The sequence below is a fragment of the Pezoporus occidentalis genome, unplaced genomic scaffold, assembly GCF_034315485.1.
Source record: "Pezoporus occidentalis ecotype Australia unplaced genomic scaffold, CSIRO_AGI_Poc_V1 ctg12, whole genome shotgun sequence".
Classification (NCBI taxonomy): domain Eukaryota; kingdom Metazoa; phylum Chordata; class Aves; order Psittaciformes; family Psittacidae; genus Pezoporus; species Pezoporus occidentalis.
Window position 1 is genome coordinate 2,598,649 of NW_026912994.1, and position 23,040 is coordinate 2,621,688.

The following is a 23,040-nucleotide window of genomic DNA, read 5'->3' on the forward strand; positions in this document are numbered from 1 at the left end:
ATTTTTAAAAACACGTGATGTGCTTAGTGGCATGAACAGCAAATGAGGGTTTAAGATGATGAAGATTAAAGAAATCTATCATACTTCCTTTCAGTAATCTGAAATTACTTTGAAATGAATCATTAGCAATGAGTTTAACAAAGGTATAAAAATATTGTGCTAGCATTGTGCTAATAAAAAGACGGTCAGCATCTTTATTTTATAATAATCTAGAAATAAAAGTGCCTTTAGAAGACACTAATAAAGGAGACAAATATGAATAATTTACAAATTACCATTGTAGCAGTTATTTTTTTAAAAAAAAAGTGAATGTGGATGATCTAAGATAATTCAGTTTCATTTCACAGCCAGTATTACATTTTCTGCAAGATTACATTGTTTGCATTTGCATCAAGTAGGATTGTGTTTGCTGTGAAGATAAGTACCAGATAGATCTCCTCTATAAGTGCTGCACCGGTGAGTATGCAAAGCCAGTATTGGGTCAGATGCAATTTTTGGCAGGATATGACTTTTCCTAGTTACTTTCTTCTTCCTTCTGCCTCCTATTGCTCATCATCTAACTAAAGCTAACTAGGCTGGCAAGAACTGTGTTTTCCAAAGTACTTGCAGCTCCATAGTGGGAGGTTTGGCTGGTTTCTTACAGCCTGAGTGCACTCTGTGGGCCTCTGCCCAGCTTGTCTGTGGCAGCAGGAGGGCAGGATGCTGACTTGGGCTTTCCGGGTCACATCTGTAATAAACACAGTCTTTCTTCCTTCTAACTACACCACATTAAAACCTGAGTGAATTACTATAATTGTGTCATAAGACATAGCTTAACTTTGTAACCAAGCAAGCAGGGGTCTTGGATGTCTCTTATACCACAGGTTATATTTCCTTTGTTTATCTGTCTGAGAGTCCACCTACCTAGCAGTGGATATAAAAGGACCTGACTTGGGTTCTTATCACATTCATAGAATTCTCTGTCATGTATAGCATTTTTGCTCATGGTAAAGATAAACTGTTCTTCCTTTCTAAAGAACAAATGGAGTTCTTAAAGCTTTGGTGCTGTGAGATGCTGCTGTTCTGCACTTACCCTGCATTCCCAGTATGTCCAGCCCAGCCTCTCTTTCATATATCATTCCAGTTGTTCTTTTTGTTGTTACTGCCCTTTTCCCCTCCTGAACATGGATATCTAAATTGTTTTTTCAGAAATCAGTCTCCTGCATTGTAATGGTGTATTATAAGATAATGATTGTTTTCTTTCAACTTCTTATAATATTTAATTAAGGATTCAAAAGGATCTTTTTCTTTGTGTTGATTCTTGCTTAGAGGGAAAAGAAGTCCCTCAGGAGAACTACTAAATTATTTCTTAGGAAGGCAAGCTTGTGAGGCTTTGTTTCCACCAGATTAGCTAAAATACATGCTGCCTGTTCACTTAAGTCACAAAGGCCCTGACTGTATGAAATGAATTGTTAAATTCAGTGGAATGACTTGTGCCCAAAGTTACTCCATTTTGCAGTGATTCATGTGGGTACAGTTAGAACCTGTTAGAAAGAGTAGTTTCTGGAGTCTAATTCTTCTGCATTCCACTGACATAAATTCAGAATCTTGCAAAATGCTGAACTTGTCACGTTACAGGTATTTACCGAGGTTTTCATAGTAGACCTTTATGTCCACTGTCTGTTCCGTAAGTCCAAGAAAAAAGTACTTTACTGCTTCACAACTGAAGAATTTTATTTGCCAAGCCCAATTTTCAGGTATCTTAACATGAATGTATGTATTCCTAAGGCAGTCTTCCTCTTTCATGGTAGCACAAAGTATCTTCATGGATAAAGTAACAGTTTACAATAAACTGGTGTTACTCATATTACATCTAATGTTCATTTCTGAAACTAGACTCTGTATGTTATGTTTGCTGTTGTTTGGCTAAAGTTTCACCTAATGAATGTACCAGCCTTCCATTCTCTGCAGTAATACTGCTCTGCGTTGCCCAGGTTGAAAAGGTTGAGAATCTGTCGCCTGAAACTTTTCGTGTAGCCAAGCCTATTTGGTTCATATTCTAAAGGATGATGGAATATAATCCACTGTTTAGGTGCATGAAAACTGATTAAAATTGCATCTCCATGGATTTATTATGAATCCTGCTTCTAAAAAGTGAGAGCACAGAAACTAAGCTCTTCTGTCAAGCATGGGTGGCAAGGATTTGCATTTCCCTTTCATGTTACCTTAGGCCTCATCAAGGAAACAGCTTTCGTATTGAAGGGAGAGAGGGAGTTCATATTGGAGCATTTTTTCTGTATCTGCTGAATCTTTGATTAGTGCTTCACTGGTATTTATTATCATCATAAAGCTGTTATGAAATAGAAACTGTTATGTCAATTTTCAGAGGAAAATCTGAAACAAAGGCACAAAAGTACCCTCTGACAATGTGAAGTGTTGAAGAGTAGTTTCATGGATCTTAGGCTGACATGTTAACTGCTGGATCTTCCTTTCTGAAGTAAATGTGGTTTGAGATGATTTTGTTCTCTGGTTTAGATATTATGGGAAAAAACGTCCTAGATAGTCATCTTAAATATTTTTGCAGATGAAAAAATATCCCCATAGGAAACACTGATGAGCTTCCCAATAAGTAGTACTTTTATAAATTACCTAGCCTTTGTTTCATTTTAGTCATGTCCTATGAGAAGTAAATAGGGTAATGTTCAACTAGTGCATTATTTAGAGTTTTTGGAGTACATTTTGAAAGCCGCATACAGAGCTCTGTCCACAGGATTCCCATTAAACACAATGGGAGCTGCGTGGCTAAAATCCTGCAGAGTGGTTTGAAAATGTATCCCGTGCTGTGCTGAAGATAGATGATTAAAGAATGAGTGCTTGAACAGGGAGGAGGGAGTGATGATTCTCCATTTAGGGCTGTTGTTAGACTAAATATCCTTCTTGAAACCCTGCTTAAATGATCTTCTGCTGGAAGTCCTAGATAACAGCTCTTCTGTTTCTGCAAAAGGAGAATGCCGATACATTGCAAATAATTAACAGTTCCACCTTAGAGATGTCTTGATGTCCTTTCACTTCACTTCTCTTTGCTTTTATCTTTTTTATTGCTGTTCCACTTTTTTGTTTGTTTGTTTTCTTAAATCTTAGTTCATGTCTTTTCTTTTGTTGTTCTCAAGAGTTCTTTTATATCTATGTTACTGTTATCTTTATTTCTGATCTTTGTTTCTTGTGCTCTTCTATTCCTCTCCATTCTCTCCTTTCTCAAATTACTTTTTCCTCTACTTCCCTTCTGTGTAAATATTTCCTTCTATCTTCCCCTCACCCAACTCTTAGTTTGTCCAGTTTCTGTAACTTGGAGGCCAAAATAATGGGGTATGCCTTTCCAGATCCCTTTACTCTTCCCTCTGTTCCTTTTATTTTCCATTATTCTCCATGTTGATAGCTGACCATCCCTCCAAAATGTCCTTTCCTCTTCTCACCATATTTCTGGCATCACACAACTTACCTTCTGAACCTGTGAGGTGAGATTTCAGACGCTGCATCTGATAAAAGGGCAACATTCTGCATTACTTCAGCTAGGGGAAAATGGGAGCAGGCAGTAGTGGAAGCACATATAATGTAGCAAAGAGCCAGTTTTCAGTACAAATCCTACATACAGCAATATTCCCTTGCTTTTATTCAGTTAGTCTGCAGGATAATGCAATTTAAAGAGATGGGCTTCAGTAGTGACAAGTTTGGCATGTTAAATGCGTGTATTCTGGTGTGGTTCTTTCCTGCTGTTACTTTATAAAATAGATAATGGCTGTGATAGAGTAATGTGTTTGGAAAGAACTGGGGAATGCTTTACGATGCTTAACATAGAGGCATGAAAGTGTCCCTGCCTTATTCCTTTTCCTTTTCCTTTTTCCTTTTCCTCTTCTATTTCCTTTTCCTTTTCCATTCACATTTCCTTTTCCATTTGCATTTCCTTTTCCTTTTCTTTTTCTTTTTCCTTGTTCCCTTTTCTTTTTCCTTTTTAAAGTGAATCTCATGGTTGGGAACCAGACTCATTGTTTCTTAGTGTTCTGTTGCTTCTTGCTGTTCTCTGTATTTGTGAATATCTGAGGTGACCCGTTTTGGTGGGGTGGTGGGGGTGGTGGGAAGGGGAAGAGGGGGAGGGGAGGGAGGAATCTAAGTTCAAAGTGGGAAACTTTCCTGTCATACTTGAATCCCATGTAGTTAAGGTTTGCAGGAGTTTTGCCTTCAGGCCTTTACAGTGGGCTTTATAGTGTCAGGTAAGGGATGGTGCTAGCTTGTGAATTTGATTTTTGATGTGAGATTTAGGTTATTGAATGAAACCAGGAGTGGTTTCTTGAATGTTTATTTAGAGTCCTATTAGCGCTATCAAGAGTTAGGTTTTTAAAAGCATTAAATTCACAAATAACATTTTAAAGGGAAAAAAATGCAAGGATTTAATAAACTTTACAGTTTTTGCTTCTGAAAATGTCAGGGCATGTTGAATAGCGTTCAGTATAATGAAACTTTTTTAATTTTAACGGTATGATTACTCAGTAGACTGAATCAAAATAATCATATCTTGTCCTGTACAGCAATAATAACACATGCTCATTAGCCACTTAATCAGAAGAATTATGTTTTAAGTGTTATGCATGTGACTGAGGAATCAGAAAGGTTGAAAACAGGAGAAAAAGGAGAAAAGAAAGTCCGTCCTCTTTTCAGCTTTCTTCCAGCTGCTGTCTGTACTCTTGACAGCACAGGTGACTGTCTACCACAGCACTTCGCAGTCTGAGCCTGAAAGCTTCATGGTGGGCTGCGTAGTGTGAAAATGTGTAAGAAAAACTTGTTTGCATTGTGGAGGGTTCTGCAAATGCTCATTGTTGACAGACTTCATTTTCATCTTGCATTTCTCTTGTACCTACTTCAACCCCACAAAAGCTGCCTAACTCCACATAGCGTCTTTGCTGTTCTTGGGAACACATAGAAATGCATGTAGCTATGTCAGGGTGGTCTTGGTACCACCTTGGAGCTGGGACTCAGGATTGAATAACAGCTTTTTAGTTTTGAGTCACTTTACATTCTCATAAGTAGCTTAAAGCAATAGTGGCTTGTCTGTATCAGTGTGCTTATATGTAGAATTAAGTATTTGTAGGAGCTGGCAGATATATTTGTCCATTTTTATATATATTTGCAAATACTTCTTTTATGTATGTAGGAAACAAGAAAAAATTAAAAAAAAAAAAACAAAAACCACATTATTTGAAATAGGAAATATTTGCATTCTGATTTTATAGTTGTCCATGATTTTTCTGGTGCTGAAATATTGTGACTATTTCTAGTGCCTCCAGCATGAATAGAGTTTGAATTTACAAGCATATGTTTAAGCTGACATGAGAATTAGCTTTCTGTACATGTCTGGATCTATCCACTTATAGTTAATGAAAATATCTCCTCTCCTAAGGTCCCAAATATGTTACTGGGGAATTGCAGGAGGGACAGTCCTTCCGCTTGATGAATCCTTTCAGTTGCCTGTGAGAAGCTTTTCTGTAAGGCTTAGTCTTGGAGTGTTTTTTGTTTAATCCTCCATGCCTATAACTTACAAAATTATATACAAGGCTGGTGATGGAAGCCACCTATACAGTCCATATGGCATTTGTCTGTCTATCTGTCAGCACAGAAATAAACATTACCACTGGTTTCTATAGCTGTTCAGAAACTTTTTGCTGTACGTATAAGTTTGATGAGTGAAATCTGTATAGCTGAAAGAGACAATGGAAACATTTCCAACTTTCCCTGGCTCAGATGGTAGTTAGAGCAGTTTCAGAGAAATGTCAGGTCTGCCATTGCATGATAACAGAATTCAGACTTGTGTGGGAAGAGTGATATGCCAGTGCTGAGGTCTTTCAAAATCCTACCCTATTTATCTGAGGCTCAAGGCACATATTCACATTATTTTAATTGAAAATTTCCAGTGCGTTCAATGGTGAGTGGTTCAACTAAGTAAAGGTTGTCTTCAGTCTTTAAATTCTGTGTAATTTTCAAGTGATGGTATGGTCTAGCGGTCGGAGCACCTGATTAGGTGCTCAAAAGAAGGATCCTTCTCCAGTCATGTCAATAGAGTTTGAGACCTGTTTCATTCCAGCATGGCCTTGTGGTATTTGCCCTTATCATGCACAAGACACTTTCTTTTATGTGCTAGTCTTCCTTCGATAGCTTGCCCTTTGGGTAACAGTTTGAATATGCTTTGAGTATGTTTTTATAAGGAGTGTTTAGCATGAGTCTGTGAAAGGAGCATGGCTTGGGCAGTTTGGATTTGCTGCTAGCGAATGCTACAGGCTTGAACTCGCTGCTTAGAGCCTGTATCGGGGAAAGGGTCATGATGGTGCTGCAGCAGGAGAATTTGCCTTGGCATTTATGCATTGATAATCACCTGTACTGATGAACAGAAAGAATAAACATAAATTATACATTACATATGTGTCTTTCTGTTGCTGTTATAAAGGATATTATTACTTTATTTTTCAACTGAAATATTAAGGGTGGATACTGTGCCTTCTGTAGGGTTTACCAAGCACACTGCTGTAAGGCATATGCCAATGTCATCTCCTAATCAGAACTGAAAACGCAGAGGAAACCCCTTGGGGTTTAAAGCCCCAGCATTTCTCATCTGTCAGTTCTCTTTTAAGTTTATCACATACCTGTTTTCACTTCTTTATTTGCATTTTGTTTAATCCATTTTTAATATCTAAATTCTTTGGAGAAGCTTGTGTCTGTCTCCTGGCTACCTACTCACCTGAGGCTATGGCCCAACAGTGTGCTGCAGGGTCTCTGCAGTAGGTGCCCTGAAAACAGCCTTGGGAAGGAGGGACCGCTTTGTCCGGGGGATCACCATGGCTCGTGGTGGAGAGCAGCATATGTCGAGGCTGTGTCTGTGACTGGAGGTCACTGCACAGTCTGGAGATGAGCCTGCAGATCAGGGGGAGAGTTGAGGAGAGCAGGCAACCATGTCTAGAGCTAATGGAAGTCCTTGGGGCCAGGCAGGGTAAGTAGAGTCTGTGGTTCAGAGAGCCACTAACTTAACTAAAATGAGGTAGAAGGAAAGACTCCTGCAAGGATGCAGTGAACAGGAACTGCTGTTTGATTTAAGATTTTTGATTCTGTTTTGTCTTGTAAAGCCACTTTGATATTTTCCCTGTTTAAAAAAATCTGATGCTTGATCTAAAATACGGATTTTTTTTATCTGTTTGGGAGGGAGAGTTGTGTGTGTTTGTTTACTTTGAAGCCTTTTCGTAGTTTATGGAACCACTGTAAGGAGAAAGTCTAACTCGATCCATTACATAGCTTTGAATGGTGCGCTCAGAGAAGTCGGATACAGGTAACCCCAAATCTCAAGTTCAGAACTAAGTATGAGTAAGCAAACTAATCTCTGGGAGCTGAGTCAGAGAACCTTTTTAGTTGATTGGATTGTGGGTTTGAGAGACTGATGGAAGCATTGGCAGAGGCACTGAAGTCTGCCACCAAAGCCAGATTGCAGTCCCCAGAGACATAACTGAAGTCCAGTTGGTGAAAATATCAGCTAGTTCACGGGTGAACCAAGAGCTGAAGGACCTGAGATACCACATGGGGCCCCGGTCCTTCATCTGTGATCAGGTGGTAAGGAGGGGTCAGACAGCTCAAGGGGCTGGTACCCAGGCCGCATCTCTAGGGAGGCTGTGACTAAAAATGTAAGTCAAGAGACTTAAGCCACACTGCCCAGGAGAGAGGCACGAAGCTTCACTGTATGACAGATAGAAGCTGAAAGAAAATACCCACCTAAGAAGTCTAGTAACACTGAAGTAAGTTAAGCTAAAGATGGAGAAAGATCTGTTACTAATACTTTTCTCTAAGACTTTGAAAAGAGTCCTGCACCTGCTGCCTGGCATGAAGAGAAGGAAAAAGCTGAAATACAAACATCGCCTGCTGCAGAAGAAATATACTATAGAAAGCTTTGGACACCTCTCTGTGACTGACTCTGAGTCAGTAAAAAGTTGAAGGAATTCCTGTGACAAGCATTTGAAATAACAACCGAATGCTGTCACCTCAGCTTGAAGGTGATGAAAAGGGAAGGTGATAGCATCTAGCAAAAGGTAGCTGCCAACCTGTGGAAATCTTGAAGGAAATAGATCAAGGGAGAAGGGGTTGAATCTGTCATCCACCTTCTGGAGCTGGAACGGCTATGTGCTACCTGTCCCTTGGAGGGAGAATTGTAAAAGGGCTGTGTGGGATGTGGCTGAGCAGAGCATGGGCTATAGAATTTATTCCCTGTGCTAGAAGGGGAATCAAAGATCAGGGTATATGGGAAGGATTTTTTTTCAAGGAAAACTTGCTCTGTCAAGGAAAGATTTTACGTCTGGGGAGATCAAACCCTTCTAAGGGGTATGCTAGAAAAAACTGAAGAAGAGAATGGGTTTCCTCTGCAATGAGACAGGGCATAAAGGCATGTCCTGCACAGCAGAGAGGTTGGTCAGAGAAAATCCTCTTCACATGTGAAATTGCTGTGGCAAACTGTGAGAGACACCCCTCTCAAGGAAGGGAATCAATAAACCTAGGTGAGAGGCGCCTGAAACGCCTTTTTGGGAAGTGAGAATTATATGAAGGTTCTGCAGAGTTAGGTGGCTGAAAGAACTCCTGTACCTCCCTGAGTTAGTTTATTTGAGGGAAGATAATTCCTGTATGGTCTTAAAATCTGTGCTTGGGGGTGGGACCCCAACATAATAGAGTATGTCTTTGGTCCACTTGAAATGAGAGAGCCAGGAGAGGCACAAAGCAGGCAGGTTTCCTGATCATTTCCCAGCATTGCTGGGGGACTGCACAGAGAATGTGCCTATTTAGGAAGGTGATGGCGCTGAGAAAATTGAAAGTCAGGAACATAACTGCCCAGCAGTCAAGCATTAACCCCAGCAGAGTCTGTCTCGCCTGGTCAGGTTGAAACTTCTCTGATGCACACCCTGAGTTGCAGCAGTGAGGCCAGGCAGGAGATGGAGGCAGCAGAGATGTCAGAAATGTAACATCAAGAAGCTTTAACAGCAAGTCTCCAACAGCTCAGTGGGTCCTTGCAGGCAGGTCTTGGCTTCCAGGCAAGATTTGAGTTGCACCAAAAACACAGAGGAAGCTTCCTTCTGCCATCTTGGATGCCTGAGCGTTTGTGCCTGATGTTCTGCTCCCTGGGCAGGGAACACTCTTTCCTCCTTTCCAGAGATTCCTCTGCCCCCGTTGCTCAGAAACACACACAGAAACAAAGCCAATGTAAATAACTGTATGTTGCAGTTGGATTTGTTTCCTGGTATTCTCTCAACAGCACAGGACAAACTAAATTTTTTTTATGTAGAAATTAGTGATTTTGTTTCAGGAGGAATAGCATCAAGGACCCATGGATCATAAATTCAAGTCCTCAGCTCTTGATCCTGATATGTAATTAATTTCATAAACTGTTCAACTCTGGTTTAAAACGGTTTAAGTTTCTCATCCTGTTCTCTACTTGGCAGGCTGGTTCAGAGTCTCACTTTTTCAGTGATTTAAAAACATCCTAATTCCAGCCTAAACATGCTTGTAACCACAGTATTCCCATCTTGTTTTGTCAGTCATTTGCCTTGGATTAGTGTAGTTTTCTTTCCCATTTTAATTTCTCTCACTGGTTCTATTGGGGAAGTCATAGCTGTGTAAGTCCTTGGTGTCTGAAGTTTAGCAAGATAAGTTGTTTAGTCTCTTCTCATGACTGTCATAGTTTAAGCCCAGCTGGTAACTCAGAACCATGCAGCCACTCGCTCACTCCCCCTCTTCTTCCCCCCTCTGCTCCTGGAGGGATGGGGAGGAGAATTGAAAGACTGTAACTCCCACGGGTTGAGATAAGAACAGTCCAGTAACTAAGGTATAACACAAAACTACTACTGCTGCCACCAGTAATAATAATGATAAGGGAAACAACAAGGGAAGAGAATACAACCGCTTACCACCCACCGACTGATACCCAGCCCGACCTGAGCAGGGATCTAGCCCTTCCGGGTAGCTGCCCCCAGTTTATATAGTGGGCATGATGTGCTGTGGTATGGAATACCTCTGTGGCTAGTTTGGGTCAGGTGTCCTGTCTCTGCTTCCTCCTGGCTTCCCCTCCTCACTGCCAGAGCATGAGACTGAAATGTCCTTGATCAGAGTAAACATTACTTAGCAACAACTAAAAACATCGGTGTTATCAGTGCTGTTCCCAGGCTGAAAGTCAAAAATACAGCACTGCACCAGCTACTAAGGAGAAAAATGACTGCTACTGCTGAACCCAGGACGGTATCCACCCCTTATTCCATACCATTCATGTCATGCTCAGATCCCATATTTTAAAATGTACCATTGCTTTTTGTCTCATATATATATATACACACACATATATATATACACCCACACCCACACAAAAAGAGAAAGATATCATTCCTTAGTCCATGGACCGATCCCTATAAAGTTGCTGAATTCATTCAGTCCATGATGTCAGGCTCCATTGCTTGTAACAGTCTTGCAGAGCAGGAGAGACTGTGCAGTGTTGGACTGTTGCCTGCTGATGACACTGCGGAACTCATCTGGTCACTGCTGAGCTCATCTGGTTTTGTCATTCTTTGTTGGGATGATAGCCGGAGGGAGGTCAGGGTCAGGTGACGGTGACCTGAGGACAGTTCTGCTGCTGTTGGCTTTTCCCATGACTTTATTCTCAGTTGATGATCATGACGGCACAGATTTTCTTTTCAAAGCCCAGAGTGGTGGAGATGGGCATCTAGCTGATGTGTTATATAGTAGGCAACAGCATATAATTGAGCTCTTTGGCTGTTTTCCCCCAAACTTAAATCCCCTGAAGGTCCACATCGGACTTCCCCATCCTCCAGCATTACCCACCAAGTATATCCGGGTCCCTGAGCAAAAGGGCTTCATTACCTGAAGCAGGAATAACCCAGACTGTCTTCCCCAGCAAATTCTTTACATGCACCACAGGAACTTTGTCCCCCTCTACAGTATGTAAAAGTTCTGACTGGGCTGGGCCAGCCCTGTTGGCAGATCTCCTGGTGTTGACCAACCCGGTGGCTTTTGATAAATGTTTATCCCAGTGTTTGAAAGTTCCCCCACCCATTGCTCTTAGTGTAGTTTTTAACAGCCCATCGTACCGTTTGATTTTCCCAGAGGCTGGTGCATGGTAGGGGATGTGATATACCCACTCAATGCCATGCTCTTTGGCCCAAATATCTATAAAGTTGTTCTGGAAATGAGTCCCATTGTCTGACTCAATTCTCTCTGGGGTGCCGTGTCGCCACAAAATCTGTTTCTCAAGGCCCAGGATGGTGTTCCGGGCAGTGGTGTGGGGCACAGCGTATGTTTCCAGCCATCCGGTGGTTGCTTTCACCATGGTAAGCACATGGCGCTTGCCTTGGCGGGTTGGTGGAAGTGTCATATGGCCAATCTGCCAAGGCTCCCCATATTTGTGCTTCAACCAAAGAGGTGTGAATAACCTGGGCAATAGTGTCCATTGTTAAGCCCACCCCTCGATCACGAGCCCATCTGTATGTTGCATCTTTGCGTTGATGGCCTGAGGTGTCATGAGCCCACCAGGCTAAAACTAATTCGCCCTTATGTTGCCAATCTAAATCCATCTGAGACGCTTCAATCTTAGCCCCTTTTATCCACTTGTTTGTTGTTCTGGTGTTCCTCAATGGCCTGACTCTTGGGTACATGGGCATCTACATGACGTACTTTCACCACCAGGTTCTGCACCCGGGCAGCAATATCTTTCCACAGTGCAGCAGCCCAGATGGGTTTACCTCTGCGTTGCCAGTTGCTCTGCTTCCACTGCTTCAACCACCCCCACAGGGCATTTGCTACCGTCCATGAGTCAGTATAGAGGTAAAGTACTGGCCACTTTCCTCGTTCAGCAGTGTCCAGGGCCAACTGGATGGCTTTCACCTCAGCAAACTGACTCGATTCACCCTCTCCTTCAGCAGTTTCTGCAGCTTGTCATCCAGGACTCCATACAGCTGCCTTCCATCTCCGATGCTTTCCCACAATACGGAAGGACCCATCAGTAAACAAGGCATACTGCTTTTCACTTTCTGACAGTTTATTATACGGTGGGGTCTCTTCAGCACGCATCACCTCCTCCTCTGGAGACATTCCAAAATCGTCGTCCTCTGGCCAGTCCACGATGACTTCTAAAATTCCTGGACAACTAGGATTTCGTATTTGAGCTGGCTAAAAATGCTGGTGTGTTATCAGCACTGTTCTCAGTCTAAAGTTGAAAGCACAGAACTGCACCATATACTAAGAAGGAGAAAAATGACTGTTACAGCTGAACCCAGGACAATGAAACAGACTCTCAATTTCTCTAAATAACCTCAGAGCTGTCTCTTCAACTGAATCTTCTCTGAATGAGTCACTCCTGAACACTGGTAATTCTAATTCCAGATAGTAGTATTCCAGATGAAATCTTGTCAGTGCTTTCCACAGTAGCATTAATATTTTATATTCCTTAAACCTTTATATTCTATGAACAGAATCTGGTATTAGAGTGCCTCACTTCTGTTTTATGCTTCAAGAAATCTATCCTTTGGTTAGGACTGCCAGAGGACTGTTTCCCTACTCTAAACTGATGTTTTGCCAAGAAACTTCAGGAGTTTCTATCAAACATGGGTTTCATTTATTTTTCCCTAAAAAAAAACAAACAAAACCTTTTTTAAAAGAAAAAGAATTGAAAGGAACACTTCAGTTTTAAGAAAAATTTCATTTTCGATTCAAATAATAGATGTAACATAAAAAAAGTGGTACTAAGTGAAAAGCTTCAGACATAGTAAATAGAACACTAATGAAAGGGGAAAATAAATGTTCATAAATAGTGATTGAAGAGTGTAGACTCAGGAATGGTGAGCTTTGGAGATCATTTCCGCAGCTTGTTAACAGCTTGGTAGTTACATAAGATACACAGAATCTTTGGCAAAACAGTTTTTTTAGCATAGTCCATCAAGCAGGCAGAATGCACGTGTGGAGAACAGCTATTCTAGCTGTAATCAGCAAGTGCTTTCGTTGGGGTGGGTCCCTCTAGTATGTTAGAATAATGACCCAGAGAAGATAACCTTTCATGGTTACCAGAAGGGGAAAAAAAAAAGAAAAAAAAAAAGTTAGTGTGCAGAAATAGCCTTTCATAAAGCTCCTAATGTTTCTGGTTCACTTCCAAAATATACACGTCCTTTGGAAGCCTTGTCTGGGGAGCAGAACATGGGATTTCAAGTTAAATTTATAGAGGCTCAACTATTCTTGCATTCTTTAAAAGCATTTATACTAAATCCTTCTGGCATGTACTGTCACTGTGGAGAGTATTATAGATCATAATATAACAATCACTTTTCAATTAAGGTGCCGTTAATTCATGCTTCAGAAGTTCTAATTCATAAGAAACAAGCCTTGATTGTTATACTGCACCATGTTTGTTTAAGCAGTTCTTCCTGCAAATGGACTACTGGGGTGCTAGTGCAAAGCAGTTTATAAACTGCAAGGGCAGGGGCCATCAGAGCTTTACAGTAAATTTGACTGTAAACATATTTCACCTCCTTCTGTGACAGAAAATAGTTTTTTCTTTCCTCTTTCAGATATTTGATGGGTAACTAAGGCTTGTAAGATCCTCTCAGTGCTGTTTCATAGTGACATGACCACACAGTGTCTCTTGTTACGCCTGCGGTTCAGATTTATGGCTGTCAACTCTTACAAACATTTTTGTAATAGGTGAAAGCAAGAAAACGAGTCTCAACTGTGTTTAACTGAGCTCTTTGTCATGTTGTGAAGATTATTCTGTTGCATAGAAATGGAGTGCTGATTGGAGGTATATCTAGTTGCCACATGACACTGCGCTTGCCAGTCCCTGTTTGACAGACTGTTTGACTCTTTGGCTGGGCCTTTTGTCCAAAAGAGACCATCTAAATTTGACTGAAGATGAAATGACCTATTGCATTTAAGAATTCTTCATAATTTTTTTGAGCTGATTTAACTGATGATACTAGTATGGAACTAGACTATATTTTCTCCTAATACTATTAGGCCTAAATTGAAAAACTCTTGCTTTTAGTGATAGTTGGATCTGTTCCTTCTCCCATTTTTCCTTATTTATTAATTTGTAAGAACATTATGGAGGACTAGAGCTGGAGCTGTGTATGCATATATAAACACAGCAATGAAGAATCCTATTACATCGTTATTTAAAAGGGAAATTATGACCATGTTAAGAAATGAAATCTTTCAGTGAGGAGTACACAGGAATTTATGATATGAACCAAAAGGATTTGGTCTTCTGTGTAAAATGCATGTGATTAAGGTCAGCCTATGAGCATAAATGGTTCCAATCTGCAACTGAAAAACTGCACCACTGTCTGCGCTAGAGATTAGAGCTGGCTTGTTTTCATGCACATTTGGTCAACAGATGGTCCAAGTATTCTGTGGGCATTCTGGCAATGTAGAAATCTGCACATCAATGACAAAAACCCATCATATGAATAAGTAAATGTCAGTGTTCATCTGATTAGAATGAATACCCAGTGTCAGCATCTACAGGAAAAGTAGTGTAGCTGGCTGACTTGAAAGGACAAAAGCTAGCAAAACATCGTATCATTGCTAAATTAGCCCATACCATTAATTCTGATAAGACTGAAAGAACAGAAAGACTATGAGGCTTGTGTAAAAAATAGTTATTTGCCTCTGGTCAGAGGAGTTAGCTAATATTTGCTGTCTTGCTGGATTGTTACCTTAGAAATAAAACAAACAAAAAAGATACACTGTGAATAATTCTTCTGCTCAATTGTATTTGCTGTGAATGGTACACAGAAGTCATATTTCCCTAAACACAGGAGAAATAAACAACAGCAGGCAGTTTCTGGCCTGATATGCCTAGGAATACTGGCTCTTTCTTTAGGGTCAGTTTTAATATACAGTGTATCTGTCAATGTGGCTTAAGGTATCCCTCTCTCTCTCCCCTGCCTTCATGTCACCCACACACCTGTGCCACAGAAGTTTTCTCTTCTTCAAGCCCCTGTTCCAGCTGGGCTGTTTTTCCAACTAAGTCAAGGGACTGAGGTAGCTTAAAAGAACAGAGAACATGAAAGGGGCAGTGAGGATAATTACTGTGTCCATAGAAGAAGCTGTACAGGGGTCAGATTTCAGGTGAGGAGATGGGGAGTGGGGCAAAACATTGGGGACTTTTGCCTGGAATTGGCACATAGCACTTTTTGTTACGAAACACAGCATCTTTCTTGCTGTTTTCATCACTGCTTCTCCAGTTTTTGATCCATTTCTTCCCCTTCCCAGCTGAAACCAGAACCTTTATCTGTGGTCAGCCTCAGTTACATCTCCTAAAACCTTGGGATTTAATTTCTGATCCATCTTAAATGGGACCAGTGTTTTGTAGCTGGCTTCTGTTATTCTCAGCAGTCTTACTGGGTGAAGGACCAAAACCCTATTCTCTCCAGCCTCCATTCAGGAGGGTTGGTGTTATTATCAGTTTTAACATGCTTGATGAATGCATGTAGATCAAAGACAACTTTTGATGGTGTCTATTAACACCTTGTAAAATGGTATGCAAACCTTCCTTCTTTCACTGATGGAACAGAAGTTGATTATGTTTTCATGAGACGATAGTACCAGATTGGAGCCTACACTTGCTTTTTACATCCCTTTGAAAGGGCAGAGAAGGGTGAATGTTCAGCAGCTGTGCCTCTATAAACAAATGTACTGGTACACACTGCTGTACCTATATAACACAGAAAGTAAATACTGGTAATGTATTTGACAGTGTCTAAATTGCACAAACCAGACAACTGGCTAGAAATACAGCAGGTTGGGGTTTTCTTAATGTGACTGATTCTGTTCCTAACTGACAGTAATTTTATCATGGTGTTTGGATACACTGTTGACAAGGTGATGTCTTTTGCACACATTTGTTTTTAATTTTTGTTACTGAGCTCCAGTCGGATTTTAACAATGCAACTAATTGCCGTGCATATTCAAAAGATGAAAGAGTGCCCTTAATGTGTTATTCATAACATGGAGTATGAGAAAATTATAAAGCCAGGATTGTCTTTAAATATTAATTTTGTGGTAGCCATGGATGCATTAGGCTCTTGTAAAGAACAAAAACACTGAATACAACTCTTAATTTTTTTTTCCACACAGTTGACTTTTATAAATATTTTCATTCTTTAGAATGGAGGAGACAGTGAGAAATCTGCTGCAAAGCCAAGGATCCCCAGGCCAGCATGGAGAGGGAACTGTCAATATCGTGAAGGTGTATCAGGTATTAGTGACTTACTGCCTGTTTTCTTGTGATAGAAGAGTTCTTTAAAACAAAAGTTGCACTGCTGAAATAAATGGGTCTGGCATTGCTTCCTCTATTTGTTTATTACTTACGAATACTTATGAGTGGTGGCTGGTACCATCTACATTTTCCCAGGTGTTCTCTCACCAGAGTTTTAAGGTTTTTTTCATTTTTACTGTCATTGTGTTATCTACAGTTGTTGCTCCTCACAGTTCACAAGGGACAGAGAAACTAGTTTTGAAGACGTCATTAAAGCACTTAATATTTTTAATTGATATATTCCAGCATCTTTAGAAAACACAGATGCTTTTAACATCTTGACCTTCAGATTGTGATGTTTAAATTTATCCACTCATATTTTTATTGCCATAAGATTTACATATCAAGCTTCATAGTTTCTTATTGCTGCTTTTGGCAGGTGTGTTTTATCAGTTTCACTTGGGGTACAGAGAGAGTGTCTCTGAACAGAATTTAAGAGAGCAAATATTTTAGAGGTTTTTCAGAGGGAACCAGAAAGGAGAGGTTTATGTTTTCCTAATGTACTGATGTATTCTGGAAGTGGTGAACCTGAAGTGGTGGAATGCCTTGTTAAGTGTCTGGAAAAAGGAATGAGGTACATCCCAGTTAATCAGATATTCTGCACATGAATTCTTAAAAAAAAAGAACTTAATGAAGTAGTCCTATCCTGTAACTTCTTAAACATAATAAGCATTCCTTATAGAGACATAAAATGCTGACATAATATGTTAAAATCTATACTGGTTAGTGGTCCTTCAGATAAAACACTTCCACAATTCTGGTTGTGTCAGTCCATTCCTACAACTGATGGCTCAAAAATACAGCAATATAGCTAAACAAAACTTAAATTAAAGAGTATTTATGACTGTAATTAAATTTTCATTTTAAGCTTGGATTGAAGGGAAAAGAATCTCTTAGATTAACCTTCCAAAATAATCACTTTTTCTTCTTAAAATGATACCCTGTAAAATTTAATTTCAGGACAAATTAAACTTTTTGTTGAAGATAGTGCTTTTAGAAACTGGTTATAAAGCATCTATATTTTACTCAATACCCTTTTGGGATTCAAAAATAAAACTCAGTTCCCTCCTCTTGGTTTGAACTTTAAATCCACACTTCCTGCACAGTGAGTCTTCTGAAATGGGCTCAGTATCAGTTTCTCCTTTGACTGGATTACTTGTCTGTCTGTAACAGCTGGAATGGTTTTATTGCCTGCTTTTCTGTATGCTGTCTTACCATGGAAGCCACAGTATGGTGGTACCATAATTATGTTTTAGCTTCTTTGGGTTTGCACTCTCAACAAGAAAAGCAAAAAAGTACTTCAGTTTCTTTCCATCAAACTGAGGGTTTGTTTTTCTTTTGGGCACTAAACTGGAAAAACATTAGCTGTGTGGTCTTTTGAAATTTAAAATTGTGTGTGTGGCTTTCCTAGAGGGGAGATAAACTAGTCATTCTAATTTCGGTGCTTGTGTATTCTTCATCTTTTTTTTTAACTCTTGAAAAAAAAAGGTAATTTGATTGGGGTTTTGCTTTTGCCTCCTTTGGGGTCATACTGAGGTGGGCATTTGTTGCCTTTTGCCAGCCAGCAGAATGGGCACTGTAGTGTGTTTTGTGTAAAATCTCTTGGGCTTATTTTCTGACCAACAAAACAAGGCAGTTCTGCCCAGCTAAATGTTAGCAAGAACAATTCTTTGTTTTTCTTCAGCTTCGCAAACAGCCCTTTCCACCTAACAAAGTGCTGTCTAACCCCCTTTTTCCCTTTCTTCTGGACATGGGGTTTTATTTGAATCTGCAAGGTGGTAGCTGGGATGATTTCCCAAACCTTAGCCTACCTGTCTTACAGAGTGAAGCCATCTCTCTCCCAGGAGCTTAAAGCACCCACATACCTGTTACTCTGGGATAATTTTAAATCTCCACAATGTATAACACCTTCCTTCTCTTCCTGTTCTTGTTCTTGGGAATGTTTTCATTCATGATATCAAAGTCGTCTTGGTTTTTAGCAATTTTCATTTCTTCCATAATGTCAGTATGCAATGTTATTTGCTTATGAATTTCTTTTCCTAATTCATGACTCAGAAGCAATGGGTTTTCCTTTCCTGGAGGAATAGCTAAGCTACTGCATCATATTCATGCCATACATATATGTCATCATATATTAGTCTGTGATTAGTAAAATAAGTAAAATAATGCCGACCATTTTCATGAGCTTTTTTTTTTTCTGACTGTCTCTGCCTTCTTCAGCCTCACATCCCTTTTGTTCACTTTTATGACAAATTTCCGAACAAGTAGTTTTTTTTCTGGGAATTTCAAGGAATGGCTCTATTCACATGCAAACCAGCACATTCCTGCCCTCATATGTCTATATGTACGTCAGAAATGGGTTCACTGGAGGTGTGTTTGTTATTCAGTTGAATGGTAAAAAGTATGCAGTGTGATTTAGGGAACAACTGCATGTAATAAGAAAAGCTAATACCTGAAAGGCTCTTCAGAACAAATTGTTGGCAAAGAATCGGTGATCTGAAAAGTTTATGAAGTCTTTTAACATTGGAAAATGTACTAATAAAGCATTATATGAAACAATATGTTACTGAAACCAGCTGTGTGGAAATCCTGGATGAACATATCTAAATATGTGGTAAGTTTTATTGCAAACATAGTGTATGGGTTTGGCAAGAGGCATCAATATTGCAATAGAAGAATTTCATTTTTATCTTTCCAAGTGCATTCAGACAATTTTTTGCTATATTTGTAAGGGTAATTCACAAATGGGAATAGTTTGAATATACAACCTAGGTAATGTTTCTTAGAAACACTGATGTAGTCAGGTTTTGGGAAACCTGATAACCATATTATTATTCTGTATTTGTAAATGAGGTAAAGATGTGAGCTAACATGTTCAAAAAAGATTTTTATTATCTGAATTCCAAGTGACATACATATATCTTTATACACAAAATTTACTCAATATATAAATAGTAACAATATTTTGAAAGCAATCCGCTACAATCAGGTACCTTATAGAACATACTCTGAATTACTTGTTCTCTGTGATAATTATGGTATGATTGGAACAATATCATCAGTACTCAGTGCAATAGAGTATCAGTTTTTACTGCAGTTTCACAACCATACATTTCACAACAAATGAGGACATGACCTAGATGATCTCCAGTGTGACTTAATCAACACATGTCCTATATTCTCTGACACCATGGTAAGTTAGTTTTAGTGTGTGAAGCCTGTTAAAATTAATATCTGAATAGTCATAAAAGATACCTCTGTGCAGTAAACATTTTTGATCTATTGACCATTGTCTACATACTTGTCTTTTTACAAATCTAATTATTGTTCTGGGATGTATGAAATTGAGTTCTTATTATAATACCAATATGCCTGACTCCAGAATAAATATTCTTGCTAATGAACATTAAATGTTGCATAGTGATCACGTTGGAAGAATAATAATAAGATAGAGCTTAGACCATGCAGTATTACTGCAATACTATGTTAGGTCTTGCTGGGATTCTTCCTTGAAGTAAAATATTCTAACCCTTTTCATAGAGCTAGTTGCCCTGTGGGAATTAAATTTGCTGGACTTACAGATGGATGATGTGATTAGGGTAAAAGAATTTAGAAGCAGGACTGTACATAAAATTCTCCTCTGTTACCACTTTACATAATAATAACTGAGGGAAGATAATGAATGCTCATGTAAATGTAGACAAGAATATGTGTGATTTGAATTGCCTTGAACCATAGTATTACTTGCTTAAAAGTTTACTTGACCAAAAGGGTCTAGTAAGTAAGAGCTTTATGATGTTTACAAGAGCATTGCTCATCTGAAAGTAAGATTATGAAAGGACAAACCAATGTCCCATACATTAATATTATTCTCATTCAAGACACAAGTACTTTAAGATGAAGAATTATCCCTAGAAATAATTGTGTGCAGTACCTGAACCCATGATATTAAAACAAGCATCGCACAGACTTCCCTTCCTAAATTTGTTCTCATGATTTAGATATAAAAACTAGATTCTCTTTCCCGTTTGATCACAATACTGGATATCTAGGTAGAGTTCTACCTGATTACAGATCACTCAAAGACTTTAAAGTGGTTTGTTTTTTTTAATTTCATTTGACTTTATATCAGTGTACAGTGAGCTAAATGATGAAGAGTGTTGTAAGTTCACAGCTTGTTATAATTCTGGACTTGTCAGTGTGTGCACTAAAGATCAGGACAGACATGGTGCAGTCACATCGGAGAGGAAGGATGATCTGCTGTTTAAAGCCCTGTGTTTGGGAGACTACATTTTAATTCTTTCATTTGCTACAAATCTCTCAATTTCCTTGGACAAATTCACATTATCTGTCCATCTTTAACCTTTGTCTGTATAAAGAGGAAAAAACCATATCATTTAATCTCAAATATATTTAATATGACATCATATATATGAACTGCTACTTCTGTGGTAGCAGGAACTGTTAAAAGTACTGAGCTAGATAATGAAGAGATTATAAAAAAAAGAAAAAAGGCTTTTCATATTTCCTTGTAAACTTTGTAAAAAGCTTACTTCCCCTAAGGAGTTTAACATACAAATACTTCTAATACAAAAGGAATCAATTTCAAAGCAGAGCTTTGATGGTCTTCAAGGAGGGCTAGCCTGTCTTGAATCACAAAATAAAGAAGTGGGGGTTTGCTGTTGGGAGATCAGGGATTTTGATACATGAATTGAAAACTTAGGGAAATAAAAGCATATGACTTGCAGGGGTTGTAACCTTTTCAGAACCCCACTGTGCTTCTTTGAGATTTGCACTCAAATATGCTGTGGGGACCAGGCACATTCTTTTGATCAGCAGGAACTGAAATCCTGAGTTGTAGACAGCATGAAGCCACCCATGCAACGTCATTGGTGTTGTGATCCCTCAACCTCTTTCCTAGTACACGGTGTCTTTGACCAGCTGATACAGTCTAGAGTATTAGAGGGGATTTTCTGCTGGACAGTGCAGGTCTTCAGAGAATGACTACAGAAATTCAAGAGGGGAAGGATAGGAGTAATGCTCTAGGGGGTTGGTCATGGAAAATTATCCCTGTGCTGAGGTCAGTGCTGCTGAGTCTGCACCAACAGAAGCCGGGCTTGAAGAGCTGATGGGGATTATAGGTAGCCCTAATAGCAGGGCACATTTTCAGGTTTCTTTGGACCTTGGTGCAAAGGAGAACACCTTGATTCCTTCTATTTCTTTCTGTAAGTGGTATGTCCCCTGTCTCATTTTTGCTCCACTTCTCATTTTGGCCCCCATGTGACTGCACTGATAATCAAAATGGCTTCAGACAGTTTGAGCAATTGCAGCCTAAGTATTTGGATGGGCTTTTCTCACTGAGTAAGAGCTGTGACACTGTTTCAGCTTTTATTTTCTCACTGTGGAGGGATGACAAGATTTTGAGAAGTAATGACTTCCGAAGAGATTTCTCAGGCTCTAGTGTGCGCCATGAGAATAATGGCATACAGCTCCATGGGGGACATCTGTCCCATTTTCAGGGCATCACCGCCAGTGCAACATTAACTCACACTGCAGCTTCACAGGAGGAGTGGCTTTGAATATAGGAAAGTTCAGTTCCATTTTCTGCCCTCTTGCTGGATATAAAGATGTGTACATGTGCCTGCCTTATCCAAAGCTTAGAAACAGTATTTATCTATAAATAATACCAGTAGTTTCAGTAGAAATAATTCCAGCCCTACAAGACTCGTAGCTCTCAGGTATGTAGTCTGGAGGGTTTTGCCAGTTGCTTTCTGAAGCAGGTGTCACTGTGAGTGATACAGGCACATTTCAGGTGGCATTGTTGGCCAGATCAACACAATTTTTTGTCTGCATGTTTTGTGAGACTCAAGTGTGGAACAGTTGTTGTGACTGTCACTTCTAATTTGCACAGCCGTTGCTGTTAACAGCTCTTTCATGAGAAGAAAAATGTTATCCATTGGGAATATAATTTTATCTTAAAATGAAATTATACAAGCTTAATGTTCAGGACATTGATATGTGACATTTTATGGATGGGGCATGGCCGTGAATTATAAAAACAGCACTAGTTGAATTCCCTAGCTGAAATTCACATAGGATTTTTAATGCTAACTTCTACTGCAGAAAGAGGAAATATATCCTTAAAATTAAACTTTTATCTCTGGACTGGAAGTGCCCACAGGATGCATCAACTATTTCCAAGCTGCTAAGGAGAATATTATTAGGCAGCGCTTAGCAGTTTTGTGTCTCCCAGAGAAAGCAGAAGAGGAGCCACCCCCACCCTTGGGAGCTCCACTGGAAATCTAAGGCTGTAAAGGAGAAAAGCATTTGCTGTTGGACTGCTTTTCTGTACAGAGAAATTCAGGGCTAGTTCAGTAACAACTAATTCCTTATGGCTTTTCTTCTGGTGGATTTCCACCACTGTGTGAAGATTCTGATAAAAAATTGTTCTTATATTTAACTAAAATGAGGTTGGATTCTTGCCCCCAAAGGAGAGTGACAGTGCTTCTCACTTTTCTAAATGACAGTCTTGTTGAAAGGAACATATGTGCAAATAGTTTTCCCTTTTTGTTTGTTTGGAATACAGTAACAAAGCAATGGCATTACATTTAACATAAAGTCTCATAACTGAAATGTGCCATTTGTGTGCCTGTTTCTCAGAAAACAAGCTA

General features: G+C 39.5%; 1 protein-coding gene across 12 annotated transcripts in view; it reads left to right on the forward strand.

Annotated features, from left to right (window-relative positions):
* Positions 1-23,040, forward strand: part of NCKAP5 (NCK associated protein 5) — a 530,111-nt gene that overhangs the window by 357,066 nt on the left and 150,005 nt on the right. For 11 of the 12 annotated variants that reach the window (XM_062605646.1, XM_062605676.1, XM_062605694.1 and 8 more), the window contains one exon: positions 16,219-16,309. The exons of the other annotated variant lie outside the window; for it this stretch is intronic. In XM_062605646.1, coding sequence (XP_062461630.1) covers positions 16,219-16,309 — 91 coding nt within the window. The remainder of the gene's footprint in view (positions 1-16,218; positions 16,310-23,040) is intronic. 12 annotated transcript variants of the gene reach the window in all.